The 20,201-nt window shown below is 31.7% G+C and overlaps 1 protein-coding gene across 3 annotated transcripts in view; it reads left to right on the forward strand.

Moving 5' to 3' along the window:
* The window catches only part of LOC115212134 (Wilms tumor protein 1-interacting protein homolog), a 130,186-nt gene extending 111,483 nt beyond the window's left edge, over nucleotides 1-18,703 (forward strand). The window contains exons 6-9 of one of the 3 annotated variants that reach the window (XM_036502144.1): nucleotides 2,682-2,733; nucleotides 7,920-7,988; nucleotides 9,645-9,679; nucleotides 13,587-13,726. In XM_036502144.1, the coding sequence (XP_036358037.1) occupies nucleotides 2,682-2,733; nucleotides 7,920-7,988; nucleotides 9,645-9,662 (139 nt within the window). In that variant the 3' untranslated portion in view covers nucleotides 9,663-9,679; nucleotides 13,587-13,726. Of the gene's footprint in view, nucleotides 1-2,681; nucleotides 2,734-7,919; nucleotides 7,989-9,644; nucleotides 9,680-13,586 lie in introns of all 3 variants that reach the window. The other 2 variants (XM_036502141.1, XM_029780977.2) reach the window with 2 other exon arrangements.
* The last annotated feature ends 1,498 nt before the right edge of the window (nucleotides 18,704-20,201 follow it).

The following is a 20,201-nucleotide window of genomic DNA, read 5'->3' on the forward strand; positions in this document are numbered from 1 at the left end:
TATATGTATATATATATATATATATGTATATATATATATATATATATATATGATAGGGTCTTAGTAAGTAGCCTATCACCTTTTTCCGAGCACAGCCTCTTCCGCTCCCGTTTAATGCTCAGTAGGAATATTATAGTAGTAATAATGATATGAGAGCCAGTACAGTGACACATAATCTCAGCTCCACCAGGGAGTACCCACTAGGGGTATAGTTTTATAAATAGTGGTGTTTGGTTGACAGTAACAATGGGAGTAGGGTAGAGAGCCCCAATAGCATCCCCAGCATCATTTCCCGCAATAGCAGCACCACGGGCAGTAGCAATGACAGCACCCTGAGAGATGTGGAGAATCAGGGGTTATTCCTATAGTTTATAGTGACGTAGTGGAAAATAGAGTAGTAAGCGGCTGCAGGTCTCGGAACGAATATAGTGGACAGGAACGCAGTTCTAATTTCAGAAACTAATCCTAGCAGAATAAGATTCACGTCGGCGAACTCCAAGATCAAAAACGCTTCTACCAATGCAAGGTTTACACGGACTCAGATGTCTTCACTTATGTAGGGGCCTCATCCTCAAGATTGTCTTTGCGTGTCTCCAACCATTACGCAACTTTTCGGGACATGAACAAGTGCCAGACCACGGGACTCAGTAAGCTAATATGGCGACTGAAGGATACGAACTTAAGCTACAGGCTGGAATGGTCAATTTTGTCGGTGGCCCTCCCATTTGATAGGGGCAGAAGGCAGTGCAACCTTTGTGTCTCCGAACTCTTCCATATTTTGTTTGCCAGAGGCCGGATGGTAAATGGGCTTTTACAGTCGGCTTTTCGATGCCCCCATTGGCGGCATTACACTTATCTGGCTTTTAAATAGCGTTTATAAATAATACCGGCACCCATAGCCCTTGGTAACAAATTCTGAAATAGCCTTTAAGATATCTACGATTAACCACTGCAAGGGGAATTACTCCTGTAAGACAAACGGGGCTTGGTTTTTTCACAGCGGGGGGTTTCCTTGACAAGGCAGGCTTAGATGACACACACACACATAAAACATAATATATATATATTTTTTTTCTGCCACCCAACGGTTCTCGCGGCAGTAGCCACTGACAGCCGAACGATCAAACGCACACACGTACACAAAAAATGTTTTCTACCCCTACGCCAACACACACATATATAGAACAGTATACACACACACACGTCTCTAAGTAGATTTTTTCTCGCCCCTTATAAAACATCCAATATTCCTTAAATAGTCAGAACTTTATTCTCGGTCACAAAGAACACCACACACCCTCGCCCACATGATTGACCGATGCCTGACCCGTTAAATTCTTCAGCCACCGGTTCTCAACATACCTGATAAACAGTTTGCCATGGGCTCTTAGGAGCATAGTTCGATTTGTTTTTGCTCCGCCTCTGTTCTGTTTTTGTTTTTCCACAACGGATTTCCTATTTTCTTCCTGAAGAGAAAGACACAATATGGTCCATTATTCAATCGGATTTTGGTAATTTGTGCCTTTCGAAACACGTGTAGAATGAAATAAAACGATTTCTGTTCAATCTGCGTTCAGCTCCATTTCTTCAATTCACCAATAATGTTTTAATTTCAATTATCCGCACCAACGCACGGTTTGCAACACCATATGGTTGTACCTCCAACCGTGCTGTTTACTGCTGTGATTTTTGCTACTAAGGTATCGTTTAAACTTTTGATTAATCTACTACAAGATTATTCATCTTTCTATTTCACATAATATATATAGATATATATATATATATATATATATATATATATATATATATATATATATATGTATATATATATATCTATTTTTTATTGTTTGAACTCACCCAAACTTTGGGGTATCTAAATGCAATGCTCATAGAAACCTAGTCTAATGTTAAACTTGCTTAAGAAAATAAAAGGTCATATTTGTTATTTAAAGGACACAATCAGTTTCAAATGTCAAGTATACCATAAAATTTTCAGAAACTGTTAAAATTGTTCCTTATTTAAATTTTGAGAGGAAAAAGTAATTTTTTTTCCTTTCTACATAATGTGGTATTCATGTGATAATTATTGTGTTTAGAATCAATTAAAAAAATTTTTTGTGTCTAAATCAAAATATCGTACTGTGCTTATTACTTGGATGAATTCAGATATCTTACTTTAGTCCAAGTTGTGATAACGAGCTTTAGCTTAGTATCCATTGTATTTTGCAAGGAAATGTGCATTTCATTGCAGAACATAAGTTTTATGATTGAATTTCCTTTAAAAACTTGTCTTATGATTGGTCAGTTTCTATTTTTCAAGTTTAACTCGTAGAAATAGATTAAAGTAAGTTTTCAAATGCTGTAACATACATATTACCTGTTATTGGATTGAAACTGTGAAGTTAAGTTTAATAATGCAGTCAAATCAGTATTTTCTTCTCTCACTCAACATTGACACGCTCTAAGTTTGACACTCTCACACTAAGCCTCCATCTTGTTTCTTCACTTAATTTATTAATTGCATAGTCATTGCCATGTCAAAGCAACTGATGATGAACCTAAACTAATTAGAACATATCCAGATGTTAGTACTAAATTTTAGTCAATTTTTTTCTTCTGTTTCCATTGCATAAACTATATATATATAACCACTGCCATTTCATATATATTTTTACTTACAGGATTTATGCTCCAAAGTGTGCAGCCTGTGGTCAAGCAATCACACCTGTTGAGGTATGTATTTATGATATATAATTTTACTGAAATCTTCACTGAATAGCTTTTGAATCTATTTTTGTAGGCTGGGATTGACCATTGCCATAAAAAGATCTTCAATAGAAACTATTTTAAAGTTAGCTATAGTTTCATCTCCTGTTCATTACTTGTAAACTAGAATGTCCTTGTAAAAATGCTGCAATATGCCCATTAAATTAGGTATGTAACATTGAGTCAGTTAAATGTGTGGCTGAACTGACCTCAACAATGTCATCCTTTTTTTTCTTTTCTTTCCAATGGCCTGATAACTGAAGAGATGGCAGCGTGGATTTCCGCACCGACATCCAAAACTCGGAGTTTTATCATGGCTACCAAATAATTGTCACATATTACATTTACAGATAAATTCCTCTATTTACATTATATCGAGGTCTCTTTCATTCTTTTGTTGTCTTACCATTTCTATCAATATATATATATAGATGTGTGTGTATGTGTTTATATATATATATATATATATATATTATATATATATATATATATATATATATATATATATCATCATCGTTTAACATCCACTATCCATGCTGGCATGGGTTGTGTAGTTTGACTCAGGACTGGTGAGCCAGAGGCTGCACCAGGGTCAGTCTGATCTGGCAAAGTTTCTACAGCTGTGTCCTTGGCAACGATCATACTCGGATATGCTTCTTTTAACGTTCCACTGGCATGAGTGCCAATCAGGCGGTACTGTCAGCAACCACGTCAGCAATTTTGATTCATTTACACTTGCCTCAATAGGTCTTCACAAGCAAAGTTCATTGCTCAATGAATAAGGGATGCTCATAAGTGGGCTGGTTACACTCCACTTTCAAATGTGCTTTTAATGTTCCACTGGCACGAGTGCCAATCAGGCGGTTCTGTCGTTGGCCACACCAGCAATTCTGATTTTGATTTCACTTGCCTCAATAGGTCTTCACAAGCAAGGTTTGTTGTCCAATGAATGAGGGGTGTTCATAAATGGGCTGGTTACACTCACTGGCATAGGCCATGGGCTATGGCCTCACTTGGCTTGTCAGGTCTTCTCAAGCACAGCATATCTCCAAAGGTCTCAGTCACTAGTCATTGCCTCGGTATGGCCCAATGTTTGAAGGTCGTGCTTCACTACCTCATCCCAGATTTTCCTGGGTCTACCTCTTCCACAGGTTCCCTCAACTGCTAGGGTGTGACACTTTTTCACACAGCTATCCTCATTCATTCGCAACACATGACCATACCAGCGCAATCATCTCTCTTGCACACCACACCTGATGCTTCTTAGATCCAACTTTTCTCTCAGGGCACTTACACTCTGTTGTGTATGCACACTGACATTACGGAGCATACTGGCTTCATACCTTGCAAGCTTATGCATGTCCTCAGTAGTCACGGTCCATGTTTCGCTGCCATGTAGCATGGCAGTTTGCACACATGTCATACAGTCTATCTTTTACTCTGAGCAAGAGGCCCTTTGTCACCAGCAGAGGTAAGAGCTCTCTGAATTTTGCCCAGGCTATTCTTATTTTCGCAGCTACCCTTTCAGAGCATCCACCCCTGCTACTGACTTGGTCGGCTAGGTAACAGAAGCTATCAACTACATTTAGTTTTTCTCCCTGGAATGAGGCGGAAGCTGTTCTCTGCACATTTTCTTTGTTTATAGCATCTGAGCATTTGCCACATACAAAAACTATCTTCCCAGTTAGCCTCCCTTTGATATTGTTGCACCTCTTATGTGTCCATAGCTTACACTGGGTTCATCTTATGGAGTTTCTACCTATGCCTTTTCTAAAGATTGAGCAGGGCCATATATATATATATATATATATATAACTAATCCAAACATGAACAAGCAAAAAAAACCAACAACGCGAAGACGTGAAATAAGTGTTATTGGACACTCAGGAAAGGAAAGAAAAGAAAGAGGATTTCATGTTTCAAGCGGAGCTCTTCGTCAGAAATATAGAAAAAGTCCAAAGAAGGGAAGACGGAGAAATATATATATATCCATATATATATATATATATAAATTTCAATGTGACCGCATATGTACCTAAGGCGATTTTTTTTTTTTGTTCTCCATCTTCCCTTCCTTGGATTTTTCCTTTTTTCTATATTTCTGACGAAGAGCTCCACTTAAAACGTTAAATCCTCCTTCTTTCTTTCCTTTCCTGAGCGTCCAATAACACGTTGTTGTGTCCTCGCGTTGTTGTGTTTTCTCTTTGTTCATGTTTGGATTAACTATATATATATCCATATATATATATATATATATATATATATATATATATATATATAATATATATATATAACTAATCCAAACATGAACAAGCAAAAAAAACCAACAACGCGAAGACGTGAAATAAGTGTTATTGGACACTCAGGAAAGGAAGAAAAGAAAGAGGATTTCATGTTTCAAGCGGAGCTCTTCGTCAGAAATATAGAAAAAGTCCAAAGAAGGGAAGACGGAGAAATATATATATATCCATATATATATATATATAAATTTCAATGTGACCGCATATGTACCTAAGGCGATTTTTTTTTTTTTGTTCTCCATCTTCCCTTCCTTGGATTTTTCCTTTTTTCTATATTTCTGACGAAGAGCTCCACTTAAAACGTTAAATCCTCCTTCTTTCTTTCCTTTCCTGAGCGTCCAATAACACGTTGTTGTGTCCTCGCGTTGTTGTGTTTTCTCTTTGTTCATGTTTGGATTAACTATATATATATCCATATATATATATATAATATATATATATATATTATATATATATATATATATATATAAATTTCAATGTGACCACATATGTACCTAAGGCGATTTTTTTTTTTTGTTCTCCATCTTCCCTTCCTTGGATTTTTCCTTTTTTCTATATTTCTGACGAAGAGCTCCACTTAAAACGTTAAATCCTCCTTCTTTCTTTCCTTTCCTGAGCGTCCAATAACACGTTGTTGTGTCCTCGCGTTGTTGTGTTTTCTCTTTGTTCATGTTTGGATTAACTATATATATATCCATATATATATATGGATATCAAATGAATAATAACATACGATGAATTGTCAGCTCATTAAAGCTATTTCTTACATAACATTTTAATAGAACCCTTGGAACTGTCTGAATTTCAAAGAGGCTGTATTATGTGACATTCTGAAGGTGGACATAGTCAGTGTAAAATCGCAGAAAATCTTGGGATCCTTCTTTCTACAGTTAATTGAGTGATTGTGCAATTCAACAAAGGGAAGGAGTCCACATCACCTTGCCCAGAGCAACTAGGGCCCTCTGACAGGACACTTCTCTTTGGTAAGAGAAGTGTGGAGGATAATCCTTGTTGCAAGACTTCTGACATAGCCAAACAAGTTGATGTCAGTCCCAGAACAGCTGTCAGGTATCTCCATAAACTTGGTTACTATGGCAGAGTGGCAAGAAGGGAGCCACTTCTTTGACCAGCCAACATCAAGTGGAGAAAAGATTGGGCCAGTGAGATGGTGGAGAGGCCACTAGCATTTTAGAACACTGTCATATTCTCTGATGAGTCCAGATTTGCTGTATTTCCTGACACTGGTCGATTGTGTGTCAGGAGACTCTGTGATCAAGAATTTGATGTGAAAAAATTGCAACCAACAGTGAAACACAGCAGCTGTTCTGTGATGGTCTGGGGAGCAATTTGGAGTGTGAAGGAAACATAAACTCAGATAGATATGTGTCCATATTGCAGAAAGGACTCTTTCCATTCTTCTCCGGTGGTGAAATGATTAAAGAAAACTCTTTATTTATGGAAGATGGGGTTCCTTGTCACACAACTAAAACAACACAAGATTTGTTTGAGAATGGCATTAAAAGCTTCCGTGCCCAAGCCAGTCACCAGATATGACCCCTATTGAACACCTCTGCAACATAAACGACAGGACACTTCATAAAAAGAATAAGAAAGCATCTTCAAAGCCAGATCTTTTGAGATTACTGCATGAAACTTGACAAGAAATTCTGCAAGAGAATATTCATCATCTGATCAGAAACATGCCTAATAGGTCCATGCATTGAAAAATTCAATATTAAATATTCACATTATAACAACTAATAAGTAATTTGAATGTATAATTTTAGATTTAAATAAATTTTAATGATTATAAGAGTGTCTATTTACTTCTGTCATGTCTGTGTATATATGCATATGTGTGTGTGCATATATGTGTGTGTAACCACAAAAATGAATGATTGAGAAGAATTTAGTCATGGACATAACTCTAGAATGAAATACAAAAATTTTCAGTGGCTGCAAAACAAAATGATATTAAATGCAAATTGCTAAAAACTAGAATAACTTTCTAAACTCAAGGACTGCTAAATTAATGTGTCCCCTTCTATTTCTTTCTTTCTTTCAAAGTTCAGAAACATGTTATCCATCTGGGTATATTTTGAACATATAAATTATCATTTAAACATATCCAAATGCTGCTGTAGTGCACAGATGGCTTCCCTACCCTGTTTAGTATTTTTCAACTCACTTCCTTAGACAATGTTATGGATGTAGTGATATACATAGATACCAGAAAGGAAAAGGTAGGGAGGTTGGTTTGGTGTCTATTGAAATTAATATTATTTTTCTAAAGAAAGTAATGTGTTTTAACTAATAAATATATATCCAGTGAAAACACCTCCATTAGCAAGCATCATGATCAGGCTTACTTGTCTAGAATAGTCATTAGTAGTATATACATGAAAAAGTTTCAATAATGCTCATTGAAATTTTTTTCATGTTTATGTTATGTATGTCTTGATTGTAAATGAATTTTGCATTTATCTTCTAAAATAATTGCGATGAAATATTTAGCTCATATATTGGCAACCATTTTGTGAATTGTGTCACTTCACTCATCATCAGGTGGGCCTCACAACTAAAAAAAAAATTCAGAGATAATTTTTTATTAAGGCATGCCATTCAGAAAGTCCTGTGGGCTTCAATTTACTAACTCCTGCCTGATTTAGCTGTTAGTTTTGACATATTTTTATTGCTATTGAGGAAAAGGAATACTAATTCTATATTTTAAAAGTAAAATGAATTACTATGAGTTTTGGTAAATAATTTTTATTATATATTTCTTTTGAATAAATTTTAATGAATATAGTTTCATATTCACATGTAAAAAAAATTGTCTAATTTTACCTTCAGGGCACTGAAGAAACAGTTCGTGTTGTGTCAATGGATAGGGATTTCCATGTTGACTGCTACCATTGCGAGGTGAGTTAATGGACAATTTGTTTCTGTTAATAAAAGTTTCTTCTTCATATTAGTTACTTACATCCCTCAATATGATTTATACAAGTTGTGTGTGTTTGTTTGTGTGTGTAGATACATAATTTCTACTATGAGATGCAGTGAGAATTCATTTCCAGTTAAGAAGTGCATTTTGTGTAACAATTGCTGTCAAAACGTTTTTCATATTTTAATTGAATTCAATGAAGTTGATCACCTTTATCTGATTCAATTTTTTGAAAATGAACTCCAACTTCTCAAAGTGACTGCTAACATTTGAAGATACAACTAAGTGCACCAGTTGAAACTATATATTGTTATCATTGAATTTTGATATGACATTTACATTAGCTGCAGAACTCACTCTGCAGTAGTGTACATTTTCATATTCTGTCCAAAAAACTGTATTTAATCTATTAAACCTTTAATTGATTGAATTTTTACCAGAATTGTCCATCAATGTTCTTGTCTTTAGAATTATTGGTGCATTCAAAGCTGTTGAGGAAATCTGTTGTCATTTCAACGTTGTGATAGATAGCATTTGCTATACCATAGTGCCTTATTGAAAGGTAAACACCCTGAGCAACACCTGTGTTACATATGACTTGCTTGTTTCAAATAAGAGGGTACCACTCAGAAATATTTGTCTATCAAGTTCATCATTTTAATATTTTTTTAGAGGCTTTCAGGGATAAGGATTTTGTTAATCTTTCAATGTTGGCATCTTTTATACTGTCGTGTATATATTTGAATTTACTGTGAATAATGAGATAAATCAAAAGCCCATATTTAATTCAGGCAAACTTTATTGCTTTAAGAAATTAGTTCATCCTTAATTTGAAATTTGTTTATAAATAGGGTTCTAGTTATCCAATCACTGGTTTACTGCATTTGAGTGATAAAAGGTGTTGGTGGTGATCTTTCTTGCAGTATCAATTGAGCCTGCAATGAATTGGTTGAGTATGCTCTGTGAAGCATTTATCCATGATAGACAGACATACTCCATATAGCTTCAGATTTGTGTCTTTTATACAATTGTTGCTCTTTAAGTAGTTCCCTAAGTCATTCTAAATCTGTTTCATACTGGAAATACGTTCTTCCCAGCTTGATGTCTACAGTTATATCCACAGTTTCAAACCTTGTCTCAGAAATGTGCACAGTGCAATACTTTTCCCCCTACCTTTGCTTCTCTTGAGTAATCAGCTCTGATTTGTGAATTTTACATGTAAGATTTTGTCCAGTTTGTGTCTAGTTTTGATTGCTTGTCAACTTTAGAGTCATGCCCTGAAAAGGATGTATCTCATACATATAACTACAAGAGCCAGAGCAAAAACCTAATTCCATGCATCTGTATGGGTTTTAAAAGGATAATTATTTTTTACCACACGATTTTTTTTCCTTTTATCGTTTTAAAATAATCTTGTATCAGTTAACCAGTTCAAATGTTTTATTTGTTTTAAATATCAAATAAATTTGGAAATTATTTTCACTCGGGGTAAATCAATGCTATATTTATGCTATAAATAAATGTAATTATTTACATTCTATCAACAGTTACTAAGCTAGTCAATTTATTACTAGTATCATGATGTATAAACTATTAAATACATTAACAAAAGATGTTTCTATCCATATTTACAGCTTTCAAGACAGAATTAAACAGTAAACTATCACCTGTTGAGTTACTCTATAACATATAGCATGTATTATTGTTGAATTCTGTTTTTTTTAAACATTTCATGAATCTTTCTTTTTTTTTCTTTACCTCACACTAGTGAATAGCTACAGTTTCCTTGTTGCTAAACTAATTGCAATTCAAACATTATTGGCATGGTTATTACCTGATTAATAAACTTACTACTTTTTGTTTGAGGTCACTATGAGAAATGTTGTTAGCCTTGTGTTGCTATTTCTCTTTAGTTGTATAACAAAGGCTTTCAGGGATTGACATTTAAACTTTAGTCAAATTTGGCTTTCATTCTAACAATTGTTTTTTTTTTATCTATGTTTTTCCTCCTTAAAAAAAATTATTCCACGTTTGGTTATTTCATTCTTTTAAAATCAAGTTAGCTATGGTGTGTGTGTGCATGTGTGTGATTATATTCAGCCAATATTTAAAGTTTTGCCTAGCTCACCATATATCTCTGGCTGAGATTTGTTCTTGGTTGAGATTCTCATCGTTTGTCAATAACTTTGTGAAAGGCATGTATATCATAATTCCTTTCTTCATCTTTTGAAATCTTCAGGTTTCTTCCTTATTTAAGAAATAAAAGAAAACACTATATTTAGATTTGTAATACATGTTTCTTTTGAGAATATTCTTTTACTGCCTTATTTCTAGCCTCTTAAATCTAACCATGCTAGGTGTTTTTCTTTATTACATTATTTTTGAAGAAAGATTGCTGATCAAATCTGAAATCTGTTTAGAGAATTTATTAGAATTAAGTAACTTAAATTATTTCCTTTTCATGTCATTAATTCTTTATTTCTTGTTGGACCATGTGTTCTCTTTATATTTAAATGAATGTCTTTTGAAAAATTGGAAACGGAAGTCTTACTTTACATTCAGTTAGTTGTTGAAATTAGTTCACTCATTATTTGTACATAGCGCTGTATTTAAAGCATTCACTAAGTTACAATGAACTATCAGGAGACTCAGTTGGAAGCAGTGTGGTTCAGGGGAGTTAACTTCATACCGATCAATAATTATCAACAGAATTATTTCTGAAGTTGTCTCCCTTATAATTTACATTTCATATTTTTGTTTAAATAAATTAAACAGATTAGTTTCTTTAACATATGTAAATCATTCTCATTATCCAATCTCGTGTAATACAGTCTGATACTTAAAAATATAGATGTCCAAAATACGGATAAATTTTGTGGAACTCGTATCTCATCACAAAGGAGAAATACCTTATCTTTACCAACTTTAGTGTGGAAGATAGGAAGAACAATATATTTTTAGATTGTAAAGAACAAAAACAACCAGGAAAAATATTGGCAAGTACTGGTATACTGTTATTTATGTAAAGATTGTGAAATTTGGCTTGAAACTCTTTTCTGCATGTGTCTGATTGTATTTTTCCTGCATGTTGGATTTGGTTTCTTACCTTTTAAGAGGTGTTTTAACTTCACTGCTGCAGACCCCTGACTAGATCAGATACCACCATATATATCTGAACAAAAAAAAAAATGAACTATCAACTTAAATATATATATATATATAAATGAAATAAAATACTATTTTACATGTTTTGTGATCTTAAAAATAAAAAAGGATAATGCTGATGAATTTATATAACTCATTTTCAATAAGAATGCTGGGATTCAGTAATGGATCTGTTCAGTTCGGCGCACAGATTTTTTAACGTAATTTTTTTAAACTAAACAGTTTGAAACTTCATATACTGGTGGAATGTCTCATGCAGAACATGGCTTACTTAGAACATTTTTGACGAAATTTGGTAGTTTAGAAGTTATTTCGTGTTTGTTGTATTTGGGTAATTTCAACCGATCAACGTGTGTTCTGTTGAAGAAAGCTACTGATATTTGCAATAGTAATTGAAGAGAAACAACTTCCCAGCCATCTCTACTTAATGTCACCACTCTGATCTATTTGTATGTTGAGCGAAGACGATGTCACCTTTATCTTTTCCTTTCTAGTCAGCACCTTACATTCCTTATTCTTTCCCTCCCTTCTACACTATCAATGAACAACCAGCAATTACTGTATTTTCCAGTGTATAAGCCGCTATTTGTTTTGTTTTACCTTCATGTTTTGATAATGTTATTTTTAATATAATAAATAAGAAATTACTTATGGAAGTTCATCATGATGTAATGTGTTGTTGATTATAGTAATATAAAATTATGACAATAACAATACATCTCATAGTTGTAAAATAAGGCATTTTGAAACTACATACATGTCAACAACAAAAAACGCTAGCTGTGGACTTGTAGCTCGATAGGTCTTTTAAACACTGGTGCACTTTATGTATGGATAAAACACTGATGTTGGACAAATGAATAAATATATGTAAATAATATTTCTTCCTTCTTGGTGTTCATTCTTCAATGTTTACTGCTTACTCCAACTCGAGAACCAAACAAAAAAAAGCATGTAATTTGCAACAGAGGCAGTAAACAAAAAATAAAATAAAACAGAGTGGTAACATTTAGTAGAGATACCCGGAAGTTGTTCCTCTTCGATTGCTATCGCAAACAGCAGTAGCTTTCTTCAACTGAATACACATTGATTGGTTGAACTTACCCAAATACAACTACTTTAATACCAAATTTTGTGAAAAATGTTCAAAGTGAACTGTTCTGTGTGAGACATTCCACTAGTGTATGAAGTTTCAAACTGTTTAGTTAAAAAAGAAAAAAATTAAGTAAAAAATGTGTGAACCAAATTGAACAGATCCAAAATTAGTTCAACTATTATGGTTGAGATGAGGGCATGTAGCTCTCACTAGTCTCATTTAAATGTTAATAGTGGTGAACACTTATTGTGAAGTAACTTTTGCTATGAAAAGTCAAATAATTTACAGTATTACTGACTGAAAAATGGACAAAATTAGGTGTGAAAGGTTTTGTAAAGATTATGTTGATCAGAAAAAGGGCATATCTATGACTCTTTTGGGATATCACCAACCAGAAAGTCAAAAAGCAATCTTTTATGCTCCTACATCTTTCTAGTTGCAGTTATGTATTTTTAGATGTTAGGAAGGATATCCTCCTACTTTTTCAGTACTTCTCAATTAAACTGGTTTTCTCTCAACAAGTAGCCCTGCTGTTATTTATTTCTTTTGATTAGTTATTTACTTTTCACTCCTTTCTTTAAACCCCTATCTCCCCTTGAACTTTTCCTCCTTGTTTTAAGGAAACTCTAGTAGTATTCTTTATTGAGGAGTGATACCAATTAAAAATCATTGAAAGTGAGATGATTAGATATTCCAGGCATCTCATATGTATTTATATATTACGTTAACAGAATCATTTAAATAATTCCACTGACAGTATTCTTCTTTGTGCTTGTATATCTTACATATAGTCAACATTCATTGAATTTGATTCCTATATTTGGCATGGCATAACTTGATCCAAGTTATTGCTGCATGCCTTCAAAATTGGCTTTAGTAGATTATAAAAGAGACTAAGACTTAATGAATGATTAGTTGTGAAATATAATATACTACTATTAACTAAGTAGTGTCCATTTCACATTTTTTTGTTTTGTGAAATGGACAAAAATATTATTTTAAATACTGCTAACTTGTGTATTCTTCAAGAAATTACTTATGGAAGTTCCTCATAATGTTTCACAAGAAATGATAATTTTCAGACAATGTAAGACCAAACAAACACATTATAATATGTATCATCCTGTTAGTTTTAAAGTCAAATCCTTCCAGTGTCAGCTTAAACTTTTCTTCACCATACACTATTAAAATACTAAAGATAATTCATTCAACTATACTGCTCGGCTTTAAATTAAAACAAAGAATATTTTCAAAGTTGTTTGAAAGTTAATTTATACATAAATTAACTTATTTCTGTTTTCTTTCATTCTTACAGGATTGTGGTATGCAACTTACAGATGAACCTGATAAGCGATGCTATCCATACCAGAATACATTGCTCTGCCGAGATTGTCACATAAAACGCCTCAATGCCCGCTATCCCGATGAGCAGTTTTGCATTGATCCTGTTACTCAGCTTATTAAAACTATAAATAGTGAAAACTCTAAAGTGGATTCTCCAGGTGGCTCTTTTGGTGGAACTGTTGGAGATTTTGCTCCTGCCACAATCAGTGTTCTTACAGCTCCACGTATGAATACGCCGGCTGGTTATCGTGGCTCATATTGCAGCAATAGTACTGTAGGAGATGCAAATGGTGCTAACACTAATACTCACAATTTTAGCTCTGGCCAAGAACAGTATTTGCTATCAAACAATTATCAATCATCACAAAGACCATATGATCAAAAAGCACCTTCGTCTCCTGTAAAATCTTCAATGAAATACCAAATTACAGAACTTTGATACTGATGGTATATGATATATACAAAATGATGTTTTGTAAACTTCTTATTGTGGTTCTTTGACTAAAACAAATAATGATGTCGGAAAGCATATTCAAGTTTGACAGGAAAACATATAAAGCTTGATATGTCTTGAGTTTCTTTAATATAACCAATTTTACTTTGTTGGAATATCATAGAAATTTATTCTTTTCTATTATCTAGTATTTATTACTGCTTATGAATAATTTCTATTGAATATATTATTATTGTTCCTCACCCTGAAATCTTAAGTTTTGAAAAAGAACTTTACACAGCTGTTTGGTTGAGAAAATTGGAATCTCTCACCTAATAAATATAATTTTATCTTGTAAACTGCAATTTTATAGAATACTTGAAGGAAATTTCTATATTCCAGAAATATGGCACAAGTAAATCCAGAGACATAGTCTTCAGCAATGCTATATTGCTAATAAGATTTTTCATAGTAACTTTAATTTTTGATATTTTACCAACCATGCATAATTTTTTATTTAAAAAATTTTTTTGTTTAATAAAGGTTTTTTTTTTCCAGTTGGATTTTTCAATTCCTTTTTAAAGCTGTAAATATTTAGAGTTTTACTACCTGATTCTTAAATGTATGAATTTAGTTGTAATTAATGATACAAACATTCTGAAATAACAATTAAATCTTTTAAATATTTGAAGAGATTTATTAAAAGTAATGTAAATAAATAAATGAAAATTTTGGTTTTACTATTTACAAGAATTGGAATTAAAATATTAGATGTTAAAATATTTTTTCAAGGTCATCTTTTTTATTTTTAAAATTTGTTATCCATTATTGATTCACTTGGATTTATAAGAAGCAGTATAGCAATACAGTTGTTCTTTGGCTACTAGTAAAAGCCTTTGAAGTTTAAGATAAAGCAGTGATCTGATTATATATATATATATATATATATATATATATATAGTTACCAAATTCCATGTTTATTTAAGTTTATTTGAATGTTTTCTTCCAGATATAGTGTTTCAGGTTAGAGCTTATTTCTGTTGTTGACACCTCCACTTAAACTATAACATTCACTGGAAAAATCTGTATATAAAACATATAGTTTATATAATGTTTCACACAATTTCCAAAGACCTAAGAAGTTTGCACAAAATATGTTGTTATGATATGACAATACTTTTGATGCCTAATAATCAAAATTGTTATCTCATATGACTGTACATTAAAAGAAAACTAGAAATCAATGAGAAGATTATCAGTTACTGAGTTTAAAGATTTAAGTAGAATGAAGTAAACCTTTACATATACTACCTTCATATTTTAGTAACATTTTTCAGTTCAAGGAGTAATTAAGGACTTTAAAAATAGTAAGGTGTGATTACATAGCTTTGTAATAAATGTAAGAAAGAGAGGGGCATTTTTTTTTTCATTGATGATGGTTGTTACTTTTAGTAACTTGTTAGACAAATCACTATATATCATCAATTATCAAATCTTGAATGATATGTATACATCAATTCAGAATTTTGATTCTTAATTAGTATGAAATGTCTCACTTCACAATTGTATAAAATGATTATTTATAATTATATTTTGTATCTAGTATATTAAATGTTTTTATTACATAGAAATAATTCCATTTACATATTGTTTCATTTTATTTTATATTATCCTTCTATTATCATGCACTTGCTAACAACTTTTGGACAATACTTCAAATTATTTACACTTATTTCAATTTTTTTTTACTTCCTAAAGTCCTCCACTTAACTGGTTGAATTGAATTATCTAATTTATATAATAATCAAAATAACATAATTTAATATTTCTATTACATTACTAAATGTTTTGAGTTCTATTTTTTATGGTCTAGGTTTTTTTGTTAAGTTCAGATTGATTATTTATTCAGTTCTAATATTAATTTTTTTTATTGCATTTTATTAAATAACATTGCTTGAGTAGAGGTCTCTGATGAAACAATCACTTATTTCACTGCACAATAGCATCTGAGCAACTCAGATGCAAAAAAATACCACAAGGTTTGTGGCACTGGTTTATCAGATTTCTTGATTGTTATACTTTTCACCAATATATATAAATGAAAGATATATGCACATACATATGTATAAAATGGGCTTCCATACTAGATATTGATCAACATGAGGCTATGATATAAGACATTTGCCCAAAGTTTCTCACAGTAGGATCAAATCTGAACCACATGCTTGTAACGGAAACTTACTGATCAAACAGCTATGCCTGTTATTTTTTGTCATGAAATGCTGAAATAAATACTACCAAGCTTCATCTTAATCAAATAGTACTTCACTGATTAAGGTTATCAATCAAAATAGGTAACTGGTGATGTAAATAACATAAACTGAATATTTGTTGTGGTTTTGTGATAATTCTTGGATAACTAAGGAAACAAAATCTCATGAATTACATAAAATAATTTTAAAGTTTACTACACTTACATGAAATAAGACTGAGTTACTCAGTTATTAATCAGGTAGAGAAAGAGTAAGCAACAAACACTCAGACAAGTGAGATTAATGCTGTTGATATTCAGCTTAAATTTACGTAGGTTGATGTCTGGGGGAAAAAACATTGTGAGACCTGAATGTGAAACTGTAAGACTGATATGAGTCAAATGAACTTCATTGGAAGATGATTTTATTTTAATAGTTCAAAGGAGCTGAGGGTGTTATAATGGAGATTATAGAAGTGAATATAGCAAAGAAACATGTGAATCAGTTTTCTTTCTGATACCAGCTTAACTTGTTTGAACACTGATTAAACAAACAGGCTACACCTACATCTCTAGCTCAGCTCTCCAGACGTACTGACCAAGCTACATTAACAATACTAGCTCAGTTTACCAGACCTCTTGACCAACTGACACTGTGTTACATTGATACCATTTGTTCAGTTCTCCAGACCTTGTGATCAAGTTATATTAACCTCTGAGATTCAGATTTGTAGTCCTAGTCACCAGTTATACATTAACATGAGTTTTTCTATTCTCCTTTCTCTTCGTAACTGTTATCCATCAATCATGATTTACGAAAACAAAATTATTAAAGCTATGAAATTTACTCCAGAATTATGTGATAAGTATTGTCATCACCTAAATAACATTTATAAAATTAAAGTTGTGCATTTAAAATAGAAGCTGACAATCAAGTGCATTTATTTTTTTTTACTAGACTTCATAAATTACCTAAATTGAGAATTTAGACAAGTTAAAAACTCTGGCTATAAAACTTCATTGGTTACTCTTTATTTCTTCATATATTTAGCAAGTTCAATAAGTTAGTTTCTAATTTTATTTTGTCTTCATCACTGCCATGACAATCATGTTAAACTATATAAAATTATTTACTACTCAGTATTTTTCATTCAAATAATTTGCTTATTCCAAATTTCTTGAAATTCATCTAACCAACTCTCTAACTTTCAGAAGCAGTGACTTGTAATGTGCCATCATGGTATTAGTCAAACAATACATATTTTCTTGAAAAAGATTTGTATTCACTATTGTCTATAATATCTTATATATCAGTAAATATATGTTATTTTGTTGAGGTTGTTTAAATTTCAAATTTGAAAACAATTGACATTTTATTGATATATTTAATGTCAATCATACAAAATGCCAAAGGAATCTTTTTCCAATAATCCTCCAAGTATTATATCCTTAATATTGTGAGCATCCTGTGAAAAGTTGAAAGAGCATGTAATTTATTCCTCCAACATGTTGGATTTCATCTTAGATGGAAGCTGGCCACACTTACCTTTATTCTTTCCTAACATTTTATACAACAGCACATTTTAGTTTTGTACCTTGAAACCCTTTTTTAAAGTTCTCTAATATTAACAATCTAAACATTATGAAAAATAATTACAGTTATCTAGATAATACTTTTCCCTCCTGGTATGGTTCACACATCTGATGACAGATTTTTCTCTTTGAAGAAAAACCATAAGTATGTAGGCATGATATGATGGACCTGGAGATTATTAGAGAATGAAAGGGACAACTTAATATTACTCATTTTCAAGAAACCTTCAAGATTTATAGTGTTTTTATTATATTGTTTTTAAAGAAAATACTTTTTTATCCAACCGTTTTTTTTTTTTTGCCAGTGAGAAAATTCTTTGCATTTCATTTATTTTGGCATAATTTTTTTTAATGTAATAGTTTACAAAATTAATAAACAAATCTTGCCAATCTATACAGTTGAATTTCATTTCAATATCTGTTTAGTACTTTAAAGAAACGAGATTCCTATAAGTTATTCATCATAAATAAAGTTGTTTGACACTTGAAGCTTAGATTTTTAAGGGCATCCTTACATGTAGTAATTAATTTTTTAAATCAAATTACCTTTAGTAAGCAATTAAAGGGAATCAAAAAAATATGTCTTAATACAAATATTTCCTACAAGTTTGTGATAACAGAATAACTTCATAAACCTACTATTGAAAAAACTTCGATTGTTGAAAGACAAAATGTGTTGAGAGAGATAATATAAGTTAAAGCTCTCTTTTTTTTTTTCTTATATAATTCTCCCATGGTAACTATAATTTAATAAATGTTCTCACAGTCATGTTATGTTATGAAATTTCAAATAAAAAAATATTTCAGTTTATGTATCAATATTTTTTATCTTTTTCTCTGAAGGAAGAAATTTTCAAGTATTCTAAAGATGTATATATAATTTTATATCTGTTTATATATGTATTACTAAATTTTTCACCTTAAATTCTTGAATGATATTTAATATTTTCACATTCTCTTTTTCTGTCAGAAGTTTTCATTTTGCATATTATTAGTTGAATAATCTTCTTTTCTTTTTATTTTTGCATTTAAAGATATATGTTGTAAATTACTTTTATTAGTTAAATTTTAGTTCTGGCTGCTTATTTCTTAAAAAATTACTTACAAAATCTTTTATTAGAATGAATTATAAATCAGCCATAACTTTGCAGTGCTGGTTATATATTTGTTTCAAAGTTCCTTGAGAAACTTACTACAAACAGGTCTACTGACTTAAGTATGTCCTGGAGCAATATAATTTTTGTTTTGAACAAAAAATGTAAGAGTATCTTGTGAATCAGTTTATATTAATTAACATGTGATAAGAGCTCAGTTTCGACCTATTTTATGAGTTTGACATCTTGTCTTCTTGGTACCATATTTATTCCTTCTTATGAGGTTAACCAATCTTTTTAAGGTGACGTGTTATTACACTGTCTTTTATTTTAAAATGATACACTACACCTTAATATATGCAAGTCCTGTTTCAGTATTATGTTTTACACATGATTTATTTGTGCATTACTATTTGTTTCATATATCTTAATTTAATTTACATTTTTTCTAAGAGGCACAAATTTTAAGTACACAAGAGTATTATAATACATTTAAAACATACTGTGTTGAATATAGCTCAGAACAAAATTATTCACACCATTAATTTAAATTTTGATTATCAAAGATGTATTTTTTACAGCTTTAAACATAGTCTCTAATTTGTTCGATTTATAAAGGCAGTTTTGCTGTCTACTGCCTGCATCTGGTTTATGACTTTCACCCACCAGATGTTATCTTTATTAATTGAAAAATTGCATGCCTGTATTTATAACCTTAATATCAAAGCTGTAAACACATCTTTGATAATTGTAAATAACTTTGTTTCAAAGCTTTCTCTTCTTATATATACCAATTCTTAAGCTAGGCACAAAGGTGAATTTGGGGGTTTAGCCGAGTTTATAGTCTGTTGAGTTTATTGTAATTTACTACTGGTTCTTATTTTGACTTTGGAGTGATTACTAAAGTTGACGGTTTTTAAATTTGGAATCAAAAAGAAATTTAATATTGTAAAGCACTTAGTTTGGTGCATGATTATCTTGATCATATCCATTAAATTTCACACATGCGTGCACACACACACATTACTTTTAATATGGCTTTTTTTAACCTGTAGAGCCAATGATAAGTTCCCAGCAAGGTGAGACTGTGACAGTACTGATCTTTTGTTGAAACGATTTTGCTTCAATTTATATTACTAATACTCTTGGAAGAGACAGGACCTCACAACTTCTTATTTCTTATAAATGGCCTTTGTGCCTTCTGTAAAAGCCAAC

This window comes from Octopus sinensis, linkage group LG1 (assembly GCF_006345805.1).
Source record: "Octopus sinensis linkage group LG1, ASM634580v1, whole genome shotgun sequence".
NCBI lineage: Eukaryota > Metazoa > Mollusca > Cephalopoda > Octopoda > Octopodidae > Octopus > Octopus sinensis.